Here is a 21,907-nt window from a genome sequence, read left to right on the forward strand (position 1 = left end):
AGGGGACCTGGGTTCGATTCCCGGCCAGGGCACATAGGAGAGGCGCCCATTTGCTTCTCCACCCCCCCCCCCTCCTTCCTCTCTGTCTCTCTCTTCCCCTCCCGCAGCCAAGGCTCCATTGGAGCAAAGATGGCCCAGGCGCTGGGGATGGCTCCTTGGCCTCTGCCCCAGGCGCTGGAGTGGCTTTGGTCACGACAGGGCGAAGCCCCAGTGGGGCAGAGCATCGCCCCCTGGTGGGCAGAGCGTCACCCCTGGTGGGTGTGCCGGGTGGATCCCAGTTGGGCGCATGCAGCAGTCTGTCTGACTGTCTCTCCCCGTTTCCAGCTTCAGAAAAATGCAAAAAAAAAAAACAAAAAAACAAAAAAACATGTCTATTTAGTTCCTATTGCCATCCTCACTCTCCTACAGAGGATGGGCGAGGGGTCAAAACTTCTGAAACCCCCTCAAAGGTGACTGAGGTAGTAGTTCTTGGGGGGCAAGAATGTCCTCTTGGCCTTCTGAGGAAGAACACCAGGAGAAAGCTCCACCCACACACCTTGCCCCCATCTGTCTTCTCCCTGAGTGTCCCCTGGTGCACCATGAGGTGTGACTGATTGCGAAAGCTTCTCACAGAGCCCCTCCCAGGCCACCTAAAGTTTCTCCTCATGTAGAGCAGTAATGCAGCCCAACCGGAACTACCAGTCTCAGGTGGAAAACACCTACTCAAGACGCACACTGACTGCAAGAGGAAAGGGAGAGGCCTGTGGGGACAGGCAGCGAAGACCTCTCAAGTCCTCCTTCTCACAGTTTTTATTGAGCAGAGGACACAACTGCTTTACAAGAACAAAGGGCACAGGACTGCAGGGTAGGAAGGTCAAGTGATAAGGGGAAAGAATGAATGAGTAATAATAGACTTTTTGCTGACGTGAAGAAAGGGCTGGTATGGGTCAGAACATTCGTTTTCTTTTGCTAATTAACAAGCACACACAAAAAAGGGGGAAATCTGGAACTTCTAGGCTACTTTTTCTAAAGCCTTTCAGGAGCATTTCTCTGTGTCTGCACAAAGGTCACTCATACATTTTCTTGGGTGTTGCATCCAAAACACACTCACTCAGGGCTCTTAACTAAAGTTTCCCAATCAGGTCATACAGGGTTCAGAGTTAGATGGCTGGTTGCCTACAGTGCAGCTGTTCTAGGATGTATCCTGAGGTGAGCTTTTCCCTAGTCGGTGCCCATTCATCTGACACATAGAGAATGTGTACACTGGTATTTGTGAGGGGTGGTTTATGGCCACAGCCGTGTCTACACTCCTTCTAAACTTAAGATGTCTGAAAGTACACTCCCCAGAGAGACAATGGATGGAGAATTGAGTGGATTATTAGTGAGTGAAGGCTGGAATGGGCAGAGAAAATAGCTTACCTGCAGTGTCTTCACAAATGATATCTCACAGGCATCTCTGGATCCAAGATCACCCATATGACCCAAAAGAGTCAAGGGATGAGGTTTCTCCTCCCCATCTCAATCAGTCATGGGCCAGGAGCCAGCCTTTGGAAGAGGCAATTCCCCGTGGCTGAGAGCAGGTCCTAGAGAAGAACTCGTCACGGCACCCATCAGCAGCAGTTATCAGCAGCTGCAGGGTTGTGGGTCCTGATAAGGTGATCTGGGCAGAGCTCCACAGGATCCCCACTGAAGGATCTCCCCACAGCATGAGAACAAAGACGCATGATCACAGGATCCCTGTCCACAATCCCTGCAAACACACAGCCCCTCCCTGAGTATGCCCTCATGGGCCTGCCTGTTGGTCACTGGCTGTGCGGTCAACGTTGACATATTGCTAATTCCTTACCCACAGTCCCTGCACACACGCTTCCTGCCTAAGTGCATCCTCCTTGTGCAAGAGCTACCTGCATGCTGCATGCGTGTGACTCCTCTGGTGAATGTGTCCTTGGTGCCTGACGACAGGTGACACATCTCTGCAGGTTCACTACTACACACACACACACACACACACACACACACACACACACGGATGATTGGGTGTCTCTCTGGTGTGAGATGCGGTCTCACTGATTGCTGAAGTCTTCATCGTCATCCCTGCGTGCACAAGGCTTCCCCCCTCCATGTGTCCTCGGGTGTCTGATGAGATCAGACTTGTAGCCAAAGCTTCACACATACTTCATGCAAATATCATGCTTCTCTTTGAATGTGTCCTCTGATGATTAAGGAGTGGTGCTTTCTGGGTAGAGTCTCATCCACACTCACCACCCACATAAGGGTTCTCCCCCAAGTGAGTCCTCCGGTGCCTCCTGAGGTTTGACTTAACCCCAAATCCTCGTCCACACTCTGGACACACATAGGGTTTCTCTCCCGAGTGAATCCGCCGGTGTCTCCTGAGGTATGACTTATCACTGAATCTCCGTCCACATTCTGGGCACACATAGGGCTTTTCCCCAGAGTGAGTAATCTGGTGATCCCTGAGGGTTGACTTATCACGAAATCCTCGACCACACTCCAGGCACATGAAGGGTTTCTCCCCGGAGTGAATCCTCAAGTGCCTCCTAAGAACTGACTTATCACCAAATCCTCGTCCACACTCTGGGCACATGTAGGGCTTCTCCCCCGAGTGAGTCCTCTGGTGTCTCCTGAGGACTGACTTATCACCAAATCCTCGTCCACACTCTGGGCACATGTAGGGCTTCTCCCCCGAGTGAGTCCTCTGGTGTCCCCTGAGTACTGACTTATCACCAAAGCCTCGTCCACACTCTGTGCACACGTAGGGCTCCTGCCCCGAGTGAGTCCACCGGTGTTTCCTGAGGGTTGACTTATAACCAAATCTTTGTCCACAATCTAGGCAAACGAAGGGCTTCTCCCCAGAATGAGTTATCTGGTGTCTCCTGAGGGTTGACCTGTCACCAAATCTTCCTCCACACTCTGGGCACACGAAGGGCTTCTCCCCCGTGTGAGTCCGCTGGTGCCGGACGACATCTGAACTATGTTTGAAGCTCTTCCCACACTCCCCACACGAATGTGCCTTCTCTTCTGAATGAGTCCTCGTGTGTTTCTTCAGGCTGGACTTGTGGCTAAAGTGTCGCCCACACGCCTCACACACATATGGCTTCTCTCCTGAGTGAGTCCTCTGGTGTCTAACTAAGGATGATTTCTCGAAAAAACCATGCCCACACTCCCTGCACACGTAACGCTTCTCTTCTGAATGCGTCCTGGTGTGTCTGTTCAGGTGGGACTTCTGTTTGAAGCCTCGTCCACACGCTTCGCACACATAGGGCTTCTCCCCCAAGTGCGTCCTCTGGTGACGGATGAGAACAGCCATCAGCCTAAAGCCTTGGCAACACACAGTACACACGAAAGGGTTCTCGTTCGAGTGCGTCCGATGGTGTCGGCGGAGGTTTGACTTAAGTGTGAAGCCTCGCCCACACTGCCTGCAAACGAAGGGCTTCTCCCCCGAGAGGGTCACCCTGTCTGTCATAACGTTTGGTTCCAGGTTGCTGTCTGGTTTGTGGTCACGACAGCTCACAGCTCCGGATCTCGAAGTTTCTAATTCCTTCCTCCCCTTGTCTGTCTGCACAGGGCTTACCCCTTGGGCTGAGCTGGGCTCTATTTCTAGCACCTCATGACCTTCCCTGGAAGATCCTCGGGGTGGGCTGTGGAATGCGCCTGAGGTTTCCCCCTCCTCTGTCCTCACTAACAAGGGTCTGAAGCCGTTATCTCTCCCTTGACCTTCTGCGTTTTCTCTCCAGCAGCTCTGAGAAAAAGACGTCCGCTCCTGATGCCACAGGCCCGAATCCCCCGGATAGAAGTCGCACATGTCCGAGCACATGGGAAGCACCTGCTGGCCGGGCAGCGGCTCCCGGGAGAAGGCCGGGAGGCGGGAGCGGTGGGGGTCCGTTTCTGGCTTTGATTCTGCTGGAGAAAGAAAGTCCGGTCAGAGAAGCCCGAGAAGGGCTGCAGGGCAGTCCCGCTGCTCACGGGACAAAGAGTGACTTCCTGACACCCCTGTTTATAATGTGTACAGTGTCACCTTTTCCATTTCTACACAGTCCCTTTTCTATGGCAATCCAGTGGAACCATCCCAGAAACATCTTCTACACGTCACTCAGACTAGGCGGCTTCCAGGTAAGCAATCTGCTGTTTCTTTCTAGTAAGTCAGCCAAGCCCATGACACTCTCACTGATGCCCTGTTTACACTTCTGTTGTACTTGGCAGTGACAGTCTCTATGACCTATATGGAAATCTACTTCATGACTTTACTTATTACAAAAGAAAGAAAAAAAAAACTGAACATATAGAAAGTTACTCGGTCTGGAGGGCTTCCAAATATGGAACAGCGTGTATAAGACATGAATCCCATCCGCAAACAAATACTTAATAAGAAATTATTTCTAAGTATTAATTTCTCTGCTAAGTACTGTGGCTTCCACCACTGACAAGATAGATGTGGCCCACAGTTTCAAGATTTTGGTACCCTGGGGCTAAACCAATCTCACCACACTGACATCTCACTTGGCAACAGAATTTCTCTGGGCCAACAGAGATTGGTGAAAAATTAGCGCCACATTCAAACACATTTTTAAAAGCCACATGTGGCTCCCTCCTTGCTGCTTTCCCCTTCCTCTTTAAGAATCCTAGACACAGACAGAGACCGGTTCTTTTGCCTAAATTCCAGAGCTGACAGAGCTGAACAAGAGGTAATACAAGACATGAACATTTGGCCCTGGCAAGTTGGCTAGTGTAGAGCATCGGCCCGGCATGTGGAAGTCCCGGGTTGGATTACTGGTCAGGATTACACACAGGAGAAGCACCCATCTGCTTCTGCACTTATCCCCCTCTTTCTTCACTCTGCCTCTCTATTCCAGTCCCGCAGCCATGGCTGGTTCGCGCAAAGTCGGCCCTGGAAGCTGAGGATAGCTCCTTGGACTCACCTCAGGTCGAAAAATAGCTTGGGTGCCAAGCAACGGAGCAACAGCTCTCTGTGTGCAGAGCATCGCCCAGTAGGGGTCCTGCCAGGTAGATCCTGACTTGAGCACTTGCAGAAGTCTGTCTCTCTACCTCCCTGCTTTTCACTTAAAAAAAAAAAAACTTTAAAAAAGAATTTTTTTATATTGATTATGTATTGAAATAATATTCTGATATATTGTGTTTCCTAAGATTGTTAATTTCACCCATTTATGTCTACTATTTTTATAAATGTAGTTACTAGAAAATTTAAAATCATCCCTGTGACTCACACTGTATCCGCACAGCACAGCACTGACCTAGAACAATTAGTGACAACAGTACAGCTATTTAACCCTACCCTCTCCCTCCGTACAGCTGACAACCTCCAGATGGTTTTTAAATTGTTAAAAAGAAAAAAAGTCCAAAAAATAATAGTTTATGATACATTAAATGATATGAAATTCAAACTTTGGTGTCCACAAATAAAATTTTACTAGGACACAGTCATACTCATGTACATACTGTCTCTGACCCCCTTAGCGCTACACAGAGAGAGTCCAGACTGGTTAGAGATCGCATCGTCTACAAAATACCTAAACTGGCTACCCTCTGGCCCTTTATAGAAAAAGTGGCCAATGGCTGACTCGGAGTAATACTGTAATCCAAAGTATTTATCAACCTAAATTTCAAGAATCAATGTAAGGCCCTGGCCGGTTGGCTCAGTGGTAGAGCGTCGGCCTGGCGTGCAGGAGTGCCGGGTTTGATTCCCGGCCAGGGCACACAGGAGAAGCGCCCATCTGCTTCTCCACCCCTCCCCTCTCCTTCCACTCTGTCTCTCTCTTCCCCTCCCGCAGCCAAGACTCCATTGAAGTATAGTTGGCCCGGGCGCTGAGGATGGCTCCGTGGCCTCTGCCTCAGGTGCTAGGGTGGCTCTGGTCGCAACAGAGCGATGCCCTGGATGGGCAGAGCGTTGCCCCCTGGTGGGCATACCGGGTGGATCCCGGTCGGGCACATGCGGGAGTCTGTCTGACTGCCTCCCCGTTTCCAGCTTCGGAAAAATACAAAAAAAAAAAAAAAAAAAAAGAAAGAAAATCTAGTTTATGGCCTGATCTGTGGTGGCACAGTGGATAATGTGTCGACCTAGAATACTTAGGTCACCAGTTCAAAACCCTAGGCTTGCCTGGGCAAAGCACATATGGAAGTTGATACTTTCTATTCCTCCCCTCTTTTTTTTTTCTCTCTCTTCTCTAAAATGAATAAATAAAGTCTTAAAAAATATATATCTAGCTTACGAAATGCAAACCTCCAACCGTCCCAGAAGGCGTTTCTCACTACTCTGACCCCCGCAAACGGTATTTCCAGTCCCACTGGCCTCCTTACAATCCTAACCCTGCAGGGACATCCCTTCCCTGAGGCCTTAGCGCCAACACGTCTCCACTGAAATGTTCTTGCCTTAGACACACAGAGTCTAACTCCTTCAACACATTACCTCTTTGGTCCCATGTTACCTCCCCATTGATTTGAAATTCAGCCCTGTCACACTCGATACTCCTTTGTCCTGCTTCATCTGATTATTATTTTTGATTAGGAAATGCCATCGAACATCCCATCCTATCCCTGCACGGGAAGCTGCTTGTTACATTGGGAAAAGTAAACTCCCATGGGCATGGACTGCTATTCCTTCACTTCTGTGAGGCTCTAAGTGTCTAGAACATCTTCTGTCCCACGGTAGGTGGTCCGTCCCGCTACCGCAGTAAGGAAGGACAGAACACAGCCTCACCCAGCGAGAGCAGGTTCCTGTAGTTCTCCAGCATCACTTCCTTGTACAGGCTCCTCTGCGCAGGGCTCAGCCTCCTCCATTCCGCCTCTGTGAAGACCACAGCCACATCCCTGAACGTGATCGGTACCTATAAACAAGCAATCTGTCAATGAGCGTTAAGTCACCATCAGTTTTCCCAGCACAAGGAGTAAATCTTGTGGCCCAGAAGGGTCTCCATCTACAAGAGGTTGGTCCCGTTCTTTTCAGGGTATACAGTTCTCCGTCACTAAATGCTTCTGGCCACAACTATGGCTTTGTATTGAAATCCAAGGGGCACAGAGCCAATGAATACACCATTCCTGGGCCCCAGACATGATTTCGTTGGGGAAGTGATTTGTGAATCAGTTTGAAACCTGAAGCCGTTCTCAGGAAGGTGACCGTGAGGATGTGGTGTGCAGGAATTTGGAGACGGAAGAGTTCCAGATGGTCTGGAAAGGTCCGATTTGAAAGGGACGTGGTGTCCACCATGTATCACCCAACACACAACTCATAACCCGTCAGGGAAGGAGGAATGTACCATCCAGGGAGACTGTCTCTCAGCACAGAACTGGAAAGCTGTTTTCATTTTACACAACAGGGAAATTGATTTTGACTTCCTCTCATTCTCATATTAGTATTTTCTTTCTTTCTTTCCTTCCCACTCTTCATCTCTCCCGTTCGATATACTTTCTCTGTTAAATACTGGACATTTTAAGTAAAATATTGTAGCAATCTGGAGACCAACCCTGCTCCCTCCTCAGGATGTGGCTCTCGTCACTTGTTCATGTTTTCTGACTCGTCTTAGCGAGTTCACTAAAGACTATAGCCCCCGAATATGTGTCTAATCAGCAGGAGGAGCCCTGGGCAGGCACAATCACGCTGACCTTCCCCCTCCAGAAATGACTGTCCTTTAGCAGGGCTCTTTTGACCGTTCTCCTGAACTATGTATGTAACCTGAGGTAGAATAAAGAAAAAGAATCAAAGCAAGGATGAGCTCCACAGCAATACCAGACCAAAAAAAAAAAAACCATCCCTCTGGGATGACGTTCTACAAAACATCATCAAAAGAAGAAACATCAGCCTGCATCTTAAAAGTAACAGCTAGCCTGAATAGAGCGTCGGACTGGGATGCGGAGGACCCAGGTTCGAGACCCCGAGGTTGCCAGCTTGAGCGCGGGCTCATCTGGCTTGAGCCAAAAAAAGCTCACCAGCTTGGACCCAAGGTCACTGGCTCAAGCAAGGGGTTACTCGGTCTGCTGAAGGCCCATGGTCAAGGCACATATGAGAAAGCAATCAATGAACAACTAAGGTGTTGCAACGTGCAACGAAAAACTAATGATTGATGCTTCTCATCCGTCTCCGTTCCTGTCTGTCTGTCCCTATCTATCCCTCTCTCTGTCCGTGTTAAAAAAAAAAAAAAAAGAGTAATAGCTAGTTAAAACAACAGACTAAGAAAGAGAGAAAAAAAGAATTATGAGTATGTACAAATCTCACCAAATCGTGGAAGAACACGTAACTACAAACTACAGCAGGACCTCTCAACCCAGAGTAAATAAGTCAGTCATTCCTGCAACCATTTCTTTTTTTCTAACCCTTATTGTTGATGTTTCAATTGAGTTCAAATTCACATTTATTGTTTTGTTTTGTAACAGAGAGAGGGACAGATAGGGACAGAGAGGAAGGGAGAGAGATGAGAAGCATCAATTCTTCATTGCTGCTCCTTAGTAGTTCATTGATTGCTTTCTCATATGTGCCTTCACAGAGGGGCTCCAGCAGAGCAAGTGACTCCTTGACTCAGACAGCCACCTTGGGCTCAAGCCATCAACTTTTCAATTCAAGCCAGCAACCATGGAGTCATGTATATGATCCTACACTCAAGCCAGCCACCCCGCGATCATGCCTGATGAAACCACGCTAAGCCAGCGACCTTGGGGTCTCACGCCTGGGTCCCCTGCATCCCTGTCCAACATTCGCTCCACTGCGCCACCGCCAGCTCAGGCAAATGCACACATTTTTCATATACTGTTCCTCCATACTATGCTCTCTACTTCTCAATTTGCTCCAAAATTTCAATAGTAAAACAATAAAAAGATGTCCACTGCAAAAGACAGTATCATTAGACAGTGTAGATGTGAAATGAACTTAAATAATACATTTATTTATTTTTTTTCTTAATAATCTGTTTTTCAAAAATAGCCCTTATGTTTTGCACTTTCCTGAGCTCTATTAATCTTCGGTAGATTTTCCAATAGGAAAATAAAACACACAAATGCTGGAGTCATTCTAAACTGATCAACATAGTTCCCGAAACAGGCATGAACTGTCTACTGTTGACAGTGTTTTCCTTTCCCAAGAAAAGCGAATATCCAGTTTGTCTATTCTCTGGAAAATGAGCCAGCATTTCATAATGAAGAATGAAAACACGTAACCCCGACTCACCAGTGTTTTGGGCTTTCCGTCCTTTTCTTGGAGCGAGTCAGAGCAGTTGGAAGGCAGACCTAGGGGAAGAACAAAGCTCTGAGGGTGCAGGCCTCCCAGAATGCCCCGGGGAGCAGCTCCTCGGAGCCCAGGACAGAGGGAGCAGTCCCTTTACTCAGCTGGGGTCACTACAGTGCTCTCAGCTAAACCTAGAGCCTTACTCCTCCTCCTCACCTCTCCAGACTCTCAGCAACTCTCACCTTTAGTCTCATGATTTAAGGTCAGATTCTTCATGGTCTCCATGTCTTCCCTGTTCTCCTCCCGGTCCTGCTCTCCCAAGGCCGAAGGATCAGGCTACGTCACAGCCCCTGGATCAGAGTAGTTTTTGCGCTGAAATTCTGCCACCCGCCCAGGTAGCTTTACGTCATCACAAGATCGATTTCAGCTCCTGCCCCGGGTGACTTCTCTGAACCCTTCTTGTGAAAGCCCACCGTGTTTTCACGAAGCCAGCACCTGCGGGTGGAGCAGCAATGTGACGTTTCCACACTCCTTACTGTACAAATCAGGCACTGCAGGTCCTGAGAGCTCCCACCCCAACCGCATCCCCACTCACTCACCGACTTGGGACATACTCAGCCCCACGCAAACAAGTCAAAAAAACCCCAGAACTCGATATTCACAATCAATTTGCGGTTCCCACAACCATTCACACACGCATGACCCAAGTAGGTGTGCCTTTGCCAAAAGCAGGGGGGCTATATGGTCGGCTCTGCACCCCCACCCACCACAGGGAATGCCTATTTAGCTCTGGCTGAACTCGTGTAACCAGAACCGAAGTAAACCTCAGGGATGCACGACTGCAGCCACCTCCCTATGTGAATTTTAACGGCCAAGAATTATACCAACTTCTCCCCCAAAAAATGACATGACAGTTCCTGCTCACCCGCTCCAGCGGGACACAGAAGGACCCGGGAGCGACCCGCAACTCAGGGACTTCGGTCAAACACAGTCTCACCCCACTTCCCCGCCCCTAAATACACGTCTGGAGCCCCGTCCTGGCTCCAAAAATGAAACTTCCCGCATTTCCCGTTCTATCTACTGCACACCAGCCTCACTCATCCCGGGTCCGACCCACCAGCTCCCACCACGGCTCCTAACCCTAATCCCGACCTCTCCCGCCCCTCCCTCTAGCACAGTAGGTGACCCAGAAGCCTTCGCTCACCAGAACCAGCAGCAGAAGTCCACGTGGTCTCCTTGCTCATCTCAGCGAGAACTACAATTCCCAGAATCCGTGGAGGCTTCGCGTCCCATTAGCCGCAAATCAGCGATGAGTTTAATGTAACTGCACATTGTCTTACTGTAGTGACAGGCGACTCGGTTTTCAAATTTTTCATTTATTTATTTTAGAGAGAGACAGAGACGATGGGAGGGAGAGAGCGAGGAAGAGAGAGAGAGAGAGAGAGAAACATGAGTCTTTTATCCCACGTATTTATCCATTCGTTGGTTGATTCTTGTATGCACCCTGACTGGGGATCAAACCTGCAATCTTGGCATATTTCACGATGTTCTAACCAACTGAACACACCGGCCAGCTCTACTCATCTCTTAAGATATCCACGTGTACAAAACAGTTGATGATTCCGGACTCCACTCTGGTCCCCGGAAAGACTACAGTTCCCAGAAGTCTCTGCGGCAACTCCGCCTGAAGGTTTCCAAATAAATACGTCCTCTCGCGAGCGGGGCTGCGCAGGAGGGGGGCGGGTCTATGCGGCAACGCAAATCCGGTTGGTGAGCGCCGCTGCTCTAACAGGCCGAATGCAAGGAAACCACAGGCTAGATGCTTCTCGCTTTTGCTAGCTCTTCCGTCCCACTTCTGCCCACTTAATTCTCGGTCCTCAGCTATTTTTCTGGTTTTCAAACCCTGACGTCCAATTTAGTGGTTCCGACAAAGGCTATCTTGAGTAATCAAATTTCCTAGGGTCTAAGCTGACCCTCTACTTTTACGACTTTCTGGCCCAGGACCTAAATATCAGAGCCAGGGACTGTAGAATTGCCAAATAGGGCCATCTGAGCTCAGAGAGAGGGAGAGTAGGAAAGGGTGTGGCCAAAACACCAGGCCCTTTGAAAAACAACAGCTGGTGTAGGCAGCTGTTGGACCAATGAGGTCTAAGCAGGACCCTTGAATTGGAGAGGTGAGGTGACTTCTCATTGAAGCTGTATTTAGGGATCTTTATTTTTATCTTTTTTTTTTTTTTTTTTTTCAGAGACAGAGAGAGAGTCAGAGAGAGGAACAGATAGGGACAAACAGGCAGGAACAAAGAGAGATGAAAAGCATCAATCATCAGTTTTTCATTGTGACACCTTAGTTGTTCATTGATTGCTTTCTCATATGTGCCTTGACCGTGGGGCTACAGCAGATTGAGTAACCCCTTGCTCAAGCCAGTGATCTTGGGTCCAAGCTGGTGAGTTTTGCTCAAACCAGATGAGCCCGCGCTCAAACTGGTGACCTCCGGGTCTCGAACCTGGGTCTTCTGCATCCTGGTTTGATGCTCTATCCACTGCACCACTGTCCGGTCAGGCTATTTTTATCTATTTTTTACAGAGACAGAGAGAGGGATAGACAGACAGGAACGGAGAGAGATGAGAAGCATCAATCATTAGTTTTTCATTGCGCGTTGCAACACCTTAGTTATTCATTGATTGCTTTCTCATATGTGCCTTGACCGTGGGCCTTCAGCAGACTGAGTAACCCCTTGCTCGAGCCAGCGACCTTGGGCTCAAGCTGGTGAGCTTTTGCTCAAACCAGATAAGCCTGCGCTCAAGCTGGCAACCTCAGGGTCTCGAACCTAGGTCTTCCACATCCCAGTCAGACGCTCTTATCCACTGCGCCACCGCCTGGTCAGACATATTTAGGGATCTTTAAACCATGAGTAGCTAAGAGGCCCAAAGCACTGATTTATGATGGAGAGGTCACAGCTAAAGGACCTGCACTTAGAACATGGAAGGCTGAAGAAGGGTCTGTGAAAATGCAGGACTTGCCCTGGCCGGTTGGCTCAGCGGTAGAGCGTCGGCCTAGCGTGCGGAGGACCCGGGTTCGATTCCCGGCCAGGGCACACAGGAGAAGCGCCCATTTGCTTCTCCACCCCTCCGCCGCGCTTTCCTCTCTGTCTCTCTCTTCCCCTCCCGCAGCCGAGGCTCCATTGGAGCAAAGATGGCCCGGGCGCTGGGGATGGCTCTGTGGCCTCTGCCCCAGGCGCTAGAGTGGCTCTGGTCGCAACATGGTGACGCCCAGGATGGGCAGAGCATCGCCCCCTGGTGGGCAGAGCGTCGCCCCCTGGTGGGCGTGCCGGGTGGATCCCGGTCGGGCGCATGCGGGAGTCTGTCTGACTGTCTCTCCCTGTTTCCAGCTTCAGAAAAATGAAAAAAAAAAAAAAAAAAAAAAAAAAAAAGAAAATGCAGGACTTGAACAGACCTTTAAGGAACAGTGATATCTTGATGGGATGAGAGGTCTTCAGCAGAGACCTGAGTAGATTGGGAGAAAGAAAACCCAGGGAACAGAGCATTCACAGCAGCCAATGGGAGTCATCATTTAGGAGAAGCAGCAATCCAGGCCTTGGTGACCAGGAAGTTCCTTCCCTCTGGAACCTCGATCAGCCAGTCCAAACAAAGGCTCAGATTCCCCAACCAATCTATCAGATTTATTTGGGACTTATTTATTTCTCAGGGGTTGGATTCATGCAGGAGTCCTGGGCTATGAATGTGAAGTCCTTTCCAGATGCATGTGTGACTAAGGGGCATAGACTGAGCTCATGAAAGAGTTTACTGGAAAAGGACAAAAACACACTGGGAAGAACTGTGTATGAAAAGAAAACTAGTGGCCATTCTTAGGTTACTTACGTAAAACCTTTTACTTCTTTATTCCCTGTAATTACAAAAAGTGGGAAAATAAAAACATGTCTCTTTAGTTACAAGTTCCATCCTAACTCTCAGAGGATGAGGAATGGGTTAAGACTTCCGAAACCCGTTCAAAGGTGACTGAGGTAGTGTTTCCTGGGGACAAGAATGTCCTGTTGGTCTATTGGGAGGAAAAGAATAAAGCTCCACCCAACACCCTGTCTATATCTGTCTTCTCCCTGACTGTCCCCTAGTGCACGATGAGGTATAACTGATTGTTAAAGCTTCTCAGAGTCCCTATCTGTTCTCGTAAAGTTTCTCCTAATTAGGATGTTCTATGATGTATCCTGAGGTGAGCTTTTCCCAATCACTGCCCATTCTGCCCCCACACATAGAATGCATACACTGGGGTTTATTGGGGTAGGTTGATGACCACAGCCATGTCTATACTCCTTGTTCACTTAAGATGTTGAATGGAGTCCCTAGAGAGACAATGGGTGGAGAATTGAGTGGTTTATTGGTGAATGAGGGCTGGAATGGGCAGAGGAAGAAGCTGACCTGCAATGTGTTCACAGCTGAGATCTCACGGGCACTCTGGATCTAGGATGACCTCTGAACCCAACAGAGTAAAGAGGTGAGGTTTTGTCTCCCCATCTCAATCAGTCATGAGCCAGGACACCCTGTGTGAAGGGCCCATTCCCTGTGGCTGAGAGCAGGTCCTAGAGAAGAATTTGTCACTGTGCCCATCAGCAGCTGCAGGGGTGTGGGTCCTGATAAGGTGATCTGGCCAGAGCTCCACAGGGTCCCCAGTAAAAGATCTCCCCACGGCATGAGAACAAGGATGCATAATCACAGGATCCCTGTCCACAATCCCTGCAAACACACTCCCTGAGTATGCCGTCATGGGCCTGCCTTTTGACCACTGGCTGTTCAGTCAGTGTTGGGACTTATTGCTAACGCCTCACCCACAGTCCCTGCACACACGCTTCCTGCCTAAGTGCATCCTCCTTATGCAATGGGGGCTGATGTATGGCTAGAGCTACCTGCATGCTGCATGCATGCAACTCCTCTGGTGAATGTGTCCTTGGTGCCTGATGACAGGTGACACATCTCTGCAGGTTCAATTACTATACACACACAAACGGACAGTCTGACGTCTCTCTGGTGTAAGATGAGGTCTCACTGATTGCTGAACTCTTGACCGAGGTCCCTGCATTCGCAAGGCTTCCCCCCTCCATGTGTCCTCAGGTGTCTGATGACATCTGACTTGTAGCTAAAGCTTCACCCACATTCCCTGCAAACATCACTCTTTTCCTTGAATGTGTCCTCTGGTGTTTAAGAAGGAGTGATTTCCGGCTAAAGCTTCGTCCACACTCACCGCACATATAGGGCTTCTCCCCAGAGTGAGTCCTCTGGTGTGTCCAAAGGTTTGACTTATGACCAAATCCTCGTCCACACGCCGGGCACACATAGGGCTTCTCCCCTGAGTGAGTCCTCTGGTGTGCCTTGAGGTTTGACTTATACCCAAATCCTCGTCCACACTCCAGGCACACGTAGGGTTTCTCCCCCAAGTGAGTTTGCTGGTGTTGAATGTGGTCTGAAGTATGTCTGAAACTCTGCCCACCCTCCCTGAAAGCATTATTCTCCCTTGAGTGTTTCTCCTGGTGAACAAGGAGGGATGACTTCTGGCTAAAGCCTCGTTCACACTCACCGCACACGTAGGGCTTCTCCCCCGAGTGGGTCCTCTGGTGTGTCCTGAGGGCTGACTTATCACCAAATCCTCGTCCACACTCGGGGCACACATAGGGCTTCTCCCCCGAGTGAGTCCTCTGGTGTTTCCTGAGGGTTGACTTATAACCAAATCCTCGTCCACACTCTGGGCACACATAGGGCTTCTCCCCCGAGTGAGTCCTCTGGTGTTTCCTGAGGGTTGACTTATCACCAAATCCTCGTCCACATTCCGGGCACAAGAAAGGCTTCTCTCCCGAGTGAGTCCGCTGGTGTCTCCTGACGGCTGACTTATAACCAAATGCTCGTCCACACTCTGGACACATGAAGGGCTTCTCCCCCGAGTGAGTCCTCTGGTGTCCTCTGAGGGCTGACTTATCACTAAACCTTCGTCCACACTCAACACACCCGAAAGGCTTCTCCATCGAGTGCATCCGATGGTGTTTGTGAAGGCTTGACTTATGCGTGAAACCCCGCCCACACTGCCTGCAAACGTAGGGCTTCTTCCCCGTGAGGGTCACCCTGTCTGCCATAACGTTTGATTCCAGGCTGCAGTCTAGTTTGTGGTCACTACAGCTCACAGCTCCAGATCTCGAGGTTTCTAATTTCTTCCTCCCCTCGTCTGTCTGTACAGGGCTTACCCCTTGGGCTGAGCTGGTCTCTATTTCTAGCACCGCATGACCTTCTCTGGAAGGTCCTCGGGGTGGGCTGTGGAATGCGTCTGAGGTTTCCCCCTCCTCTGTCCTCACAAACAAAAGTCTCAAGCTGTCTTCTTTGCCTTCACCTTCTGTGTTTTGTCTCCAGAAACTCTGAGAAAAAGATGTCCGGTCCTGACGCCACAGGCCCGAATCCCCCGGATAGAAGTCACATATGTCCGAGCACATGGGAAGCACCTGCTGGCAGGGCAGTGGCTCCCGGGTGAAGGCCGGAAGGTGGGAGGCGCAGGGGTTCATTTCTGGTTTTGATTCTGCTGGAGAAAGAAAGTTCGGTCAGTGAAGCCCCAACGGGGATGCTGAGCTGTCCTGCCTGGTCCCAGGAAAATGTGTGACTTCCTGCTACACCTGTTATTAATAATATATGTATAATGTCACTTGTTTCTACTAATGATTCCTATAGGATCCGTTTCTACACAGTCCCTTTCCAATGACAATCCAGTGGAACCATCCCAGAAATATCTTCTACATGTCACACAGACTGGGAGCCTTCCAGGTAAACAATCTGCCCTGTAAATAGCTTCACCATGTAACATCCCATCCTATTCCCGCACGTGAAGCTTCTTGTTTCTTATCTGTCTCAATACTTTGGAAAAAGTAAGCCCCCATGGGCAGGGGCTGCCTTCCTTGACTTCTCTGCTGTTGTAAGTGTCTAGAACACCTTCTGTCCCACGGTAGGTGGTCCATCCCGCTACCGCAGTAAGGAAGGACAGAACACAGCCTCACCCAGCGAGAGCAGGTTCCTGTAGTTCTCCAGCATCACTTCCTTGTACAGGCTCCTCTGCGCAGGGCTCAGCCTCCTCCATTCCGCCTCTGTGAAGACCACGGCCACATCCCCGAACGTGATCGGTACCTATTAACAAGCAATCTGTTAACAAGCATTAAGTCACCATCAGTTTTCCCAGCACAAGGAGTAAATCTTGTGGCCCAGAAGGGTCTCCATCTACAAGAGGTTGGTCCCGTTCTTTTCAGGGTATACAGTTCTCCGTCACCAAATGCTTCTGGCCACAACTATGGCTTTGTATTGAAATCCAAGGAGCACAGAGCCAATGAATACACCATTCCTGGGCCCCAGACATGATTTCGTTGGGGAAGTGATTTGTGAATCAGTTTGAAACCTGAAGCAGTTCTCAGGAAGGTGACTGTGAGTGTGGAGGAATTTGGAAACGGAAGAGTTCCAGATGGGCTGGAAAGGTCCGATTTTAAAGGGACGTGGTGTCCACCATGTTATCACCCAACACACAATTCATAACCCGTCAGGGAAGGGGGAATGTACCGTCCAGGGAGACTGTCTCTCAGCACAGAACTGGAAAGCTGTTTTCATTTTACACAACAGGGAAACTGGTTTCGACTTCCTCTCATTCTCATATTCATATGTTCTTTCTTTCTTTCTTTCTCTCCCTGTGTCTCTCCCCTTTGACCTACTTTCTTTGTCAAATACTGGACACTTTAGGTGAAATATGGTAGCAGTTCCGGAGACCAACCCAGCTCCTTCCCCAGGCTGTCGCCGTGGTTCGTTTGTTCCCGTTTTCTGACCCGTCTTGGCGAGTTCAATAAAGGCTATTGCCCCTGAAGACGTGGCTAATCAGCAGGTGAATTCCTGGACAGGCACGATCGCGCTGACCTGCCTCTCCTCCAGAAATGACGGTCATCTTAGCAGGGCTCTTTGCCGCTCTTCCTGAGCTGTCCCAGAAGGTTCTGGCCAGCTGGCCTCTCCTGGTATCACACCTGGCTAGCTGTCAGCCTCCACCCAGCGCTCGCTGACTGCTCTACTGTTTTCAACAAACTGTCTTAGGGAACCGCTGCCTCCACCGTCTGATTCAATCAAGCGAGGCCTTTTTTTTTTTTAATTTTTTTTTTAATTTTATTTATTCATTTTAGAGAGGAGAGAGAAAGGGAGAGAGAGAGAGACAGAGAGGGAGGCAGAGAGGAGAGAGAGATAGAGAGAGAAGATGGGGAGGAGCTGGAAGCATCAACTCCCATATGTGCCTTGACCAGGCAAGCCCAGGGTTTCGAACCGGTGACCTCAGCATTTCCAGGTTGACGCTTTATCCACTGCGCCACCACAGGTCAGGCGAGCAAGGCCTTTTAAGGCCACTGCTTGAGACTGCAGCGGGGCCATCTCCTCTCCCTTGTTCCCAACCATCTACAAAATGGGTGTGTGGTGACGCCCCAACACAGACCCCCTTGAATGCATCATTTCCCTCTCTGGGTTATATATATAAATAGAATTGCCAGCGGTAGAGCGTCGGCCTGGCGTGCGGGGGACCCGGGTTCGATTCCTGGCCAGGGCACACAGGAGAAGCGCCCATTTGCTTCTCCACCCCCCCCTCCTTCCTCTCTGTCTCTCTCTTCCCCTCCCGCAGCCAAGGCTCCATTGGAGCAAAGATGGCCCGGTGCTGGGGATGGCTCCTTGGCCTCTGCTCCAGGCGCTAGAGTGGCTCTGGTTGCAGCAGGGCGACGCCCCGAGGGGCAGAGCATCGCCCCCTGGTGGGCAGAGCGTCGCCCCTGGTGGGCGTGCCGGGTGGATCCCGGTCGGGCGCATGCGGGAGTCTGTCTGACTGTCTATCCCAGTCGGGCGCATGCGGGAGTCTGTCTGACTGTCTCTCCCCGTTTCCAGCTTCAGAAAAATACAAAAAAAAAAAAAAAAAAAAAGGAATAGAATTGCTTGCACCGCTACTCGCTTGCAACTCTTTTTGTGAATTATGCTGAAATTCTGATCATGTCTGAGATGCGTCCAGAATATTCCAGTGAGGGACACAGAAGAAGGGTAGAAAGTGACCAGGCCATCGTCGATGACCACTGGAAACTGGATGAGGACATCTGAAGCCCTACTCCCACTGCATGTGCTGTGCAGGGGGTCTGGCACAGAGTTGCAATTACTCACAGTTTAATTTTATGGGGAAATTTATGATAATTAAAAACAATAAAAAACAGGCCCTGACCGGTTGGCTCAGAGGTAGAGCGTCAGCTCCCGTTATGTGGAAGCCCCAGGTTCGATTCCCGGTCACAGCACACAGGAGAAGCGACCATCTGCTTCTCTACCCGCTCCTCTTCTCTCCCTTCTTTCTCCTGCTCCCACAGCCACAGCTCGAGTGGTTTAAGCAAGTGTCCCAGGGTGTTGAGGACGGTACCATGGCCTCACCTCAGGCGTAAAAAGAGTTCGCTTGCCAAGCTCTGGAGCAGCGGCCCCGGATGAGCAGAGCATAGTCTAGTAAAGGGCTTGCTTGCCAGGCAGATCCCAGTGGGACGCATATGGAAGTCTGTCTCTCAGTTTCCCCTCCTCTCAATTAATTTTATAAAAATTTAGTAAATAAAATAAAATAAAAAACCGAGGCAAAATCAAAAGGGTTTTGAACTTATGTAACCTAAAGTAGACTAAAGAAAAAGAATCAATGCAACGATGACCTACCACCAGACAAAGAAACAGCAGCCTGGGTTCTAGAGTAACAGCTAGTTAAACCAATGGAGTAAGAAGGAAAGAAAGAAAAATTATACGTTTGTACAATTCTCACCAAACCGTGAAGGAACACATAACCAGACCAGGAAGCTTCAGCCAGGGCTGCAAACTGGGCCTCCCACTGTGCGCAACCCTAGAGAGAACAGCCCATTCAGGGATGTCTGAGACCCTACCAGTTTTTTTGTTTTGTTTTGTTTTGTTTATTTTATTTCTGAAGCTGGAAACGAGGAGAGACAGTCAGACAGACTCCCGCATGCGCCCGACCGGGATCCACCCGGCACACCCACCAGGGGCGACGCTCTGCCCACCAGGAGGCGATGCTCTGCCCCTTCGGGGCGTCGCTTTGCCACGACCAGAGCCATTCCAGCGCCTGGGGCAGAGGCCAAGGAGCCATCCCCAGCGCCCGGGCCATCTTTGCTCTAATGGAGCCTTGGCTGCGGGAGGGGAAGAGAGAGACAGAGAGGAAGGAGGGGGAAGTGGAGAAGCAAATGGGCGCTTCTCCTATGTGCCCTGGCCGGGAATCGAACCCGGGTCCCCCGCACGCCAGGCCGACGCTCTACCGCTGAGCCAACCGGCCAGGGCCCCTACCAGTTTTTAAGGGAAGAGTTTGGCTGGAGGCTATTGCAGGAGGGCTCTTCCTGCACAGCCTCTAGGAACAAAGAAAGGTCACTGCATTCAGAGTCATTAACTAGGCAGGCATCGAAGTGACTAAGAACATCCTTCCCAGTTTAGGGGAAACAAGGCAGGACCTCTCAACAGAGTCAATAACTCAGGCATTTCTGCAACCATTTATTATTTTCTGACCCTTGCTGTTCATGTTTCAACTGAGTTCAAATTCACATTTTTTGTTTTGTTTTGTTTTGTGACAGAGACAGACTTAGATAGAAACAGAAAGAGACAGACAAGAAGGGAGAGAGATGAGAAGCATCAATTCTTCATTGTGGCTCCTTAGTCTCCTTAGTTGTTCATTTCTTTCTTTCCTTTCTTTCCTTTCTTTCCTTTCTTTTCTTTCTTTCTTTCTTTCTTTCTTTCTTTCTTTCTTTCTTTCTTTCCTTCTTTCTTTCTTTCTTTCTTTCTTTCTTTCTTTCTTTCTTTCTTTCTTTCCTTCCTTCCTTCCTTCCTTCCTTCCTTCCTTCCTTCCTTCCTTCCTTCCTTCCTTTCTTTCTTCCTTCCTTCCTTCCTTCTTTCCTTCCTTCCTTCCTTCCTTCCTTCCTTTCCTTTCCTTTCCTTTCCCTTCCTTCCTTCCTTCCTTCCTTCCTTCCTTCCTTCCTTCCTTCCTTTCCTTTCCTTTCCCTTCCTTCCTTCCTTCCTTCCTTCCTTCCTTCCTTCTTTCCTTCCTTCCTTTCCTTTCCTTTCCTTTCCCTTCCTTCCTTCCTTCCTTCCTTCCTTCCTTCCTTCCTTCCTTCCTTCCTTCCTTTCTTCCTTCCTTCCTTTCTTTCTCTCTCTCTCTCTCTCTTTCATTTTTTACAGAGACAGAGTCAGAGAGAGGGATAGACAGGGACAGACAGACAAGAACAGAGAGATGAGAAGCATCAATCAGTTTTTCATTGCGCATTGCGACACTTTAGTTGTTCAATGACTGCTTTCTCATATGTGCCTTGACTGTGGGCCTTCAGCAGACCGAGTAACCCCCTGCTTGAGCCAGTGACTTTGGGTCCAAGCTGGTGAGCTTTGCTCAAACCAGATGAGCCCGCACTCAGGCTGGCGACCTCGGAGTCTCGAACCTGGGTCCTCGGCATCCCAGTTTGATGCTCTATCCACTGCACCACCGCCTGGTCAGGCTCATTGCTTTCTCATATGTGCCTTCACTGAGGGGCTCCAGCAGAGCCTGTCCACTTGCTGAAGCCAGCAATGTTGGGCTCAAGCCAGCGACCACAGGGTCTCAAACCTGAGCCCTCTGCATCCCAGTCTGACACTCTATCCACTGCACCACCGCCTGCTCAGGCAAATGCACACATTTTTCATATACTGCACACTATGCTCTCTAATTCTCAATTTGCTCAAAAATTTCAATAGTAAAACAGTAAAAAGATGTCTGCTGCAAAAAAACGATATCATTAGTGTGGATGTGAAGTGAACTTAAATAATACATCTAAAATTTTTAATAATCTCAGTTTTTCAAAAATAGCCCTTATGTTTTGCAGTTTCCTGAGCTCTACTAATCTTGCGTAGATTTTCCAACAAGGAAAATAAAACACACAAATGCAAGAGTCATTCTAAACTGACCAACATGGTGCCTGAAACAGACATGAACATCTAATGTTGATTTCTTTTTCCCTTCTCAAAAAAAGAATATATCCAGTTTGGCTATTCTCTGGAAAATGAACCAGCATTTCATAATAAAAAAATGAAAAAAATGTAACCCCAACTCACCAGTGTTTCGGGCTTTCTCTCCTTTTCTTGGAGCGAGTCAGTGCAGTTGGAAGGCAGACCTAGGGGAAGAACACAGCTCTGAGGGTGCAGGCCTCCCAGAATGCCCCGGGGAGCAGCTCCTCGGAGCCCAGGACAGAGGGAGCAGTCCCTTTACTCAGCTGGGGTCACTACAGTGCTCTCAGCTAAGCCTAGAGCCTTACTCCTCCTCCTCACCTCTCCAGACTCTCAACAACTCTCACCTTTAGTCTCATGATTTAGGGTCAGATTCTTCATGGTCTCCACGTCTTCCCTGTTCTCCTCCCGGTCCTGCTCTCCCAAGGCTGAAGGATCAGGCAGTGTCACAGCCCTGGGGTCAGAGGAGTATTTTCCCTGAAATTCTACCACCGGGCCAGGCAGACCTTATTTCATCGCAAGATCGATTTCTGCTGCTGCCAAAGGTGACTCTGAACTGTCCTTGTGAAAGCCCACCATGTTTCCATAAAGCCAGCACCTGCGGGGTGGGGGGTGGGGGGCAGCAATATTGTTATTGCAGACTGAAACTTCCAAGGAGCCAAGGAACACCCAGAGAGAGTTGGAGAACTATTTTATTAC

The 21,907-nt window shown here is 49.5% G+C and overlaps 2 protein-coding genes across 2 annotated transcripts; both read right to left on the reverse strand.

Annotated features, from left to right (window-relative positions):
* Positions 1-771: 771 nt before the first annotated feature.
* LOC136405156 (zinc finger protein 343-like) lies at positions 772-21,652 on the reverse strand. The gene is made up of 5 exons (XM_066384242.1): positions 21,556-21,652; positions 21,317-21,375; positions 18,999-19,076; positions 6,713-6,839; positions 772-3,900 (listed from the first exon to the last, which is right to left on the reverse strand). Exons 1-5 carry the CDS (start codon positions 21,587-21,589, stop codon positions 2,228-2,230), a joined length of 1,971 nt encoding a protein of 656 aa, XP_066240339.1. The 5' UTR covers positions 21,590-21,652; the 3' UTR covers positions 772-2,227.
* Positions 12,979-16,339, reverse strand: LOC136405167 (zinc finger protein 343-like). The gene is given in 3 exon segments (XM_066384258.1): positions 12,979-14,358; positions 14,361-15,740; positions 16,210-16,339. Coding segments are annotated over 3 exon segments (1,551 nt in total). The 5' UTR covers positions 16,244-16,339; the 3' UTR covers positions 12,979-14,221.
* Positions 21,653-21,907: the final 255 nt, after the last annotated feature.

Source organism: Saccopteryx leptura, chromosome 5 (assembly GCF_036850995.1).
Source record: "Saccopteryx leptura isolate mSacLep1 chromosome 5, mSacLep1_pri_phased_curated, whole genome shotgun sequence".
Lineage (NCBI taxonomy): Eukaryota > Metazoa > Chordata > Mammalia > Chiroptera > Emballonuridae > Saccopteryx > Saccopteryx leptura.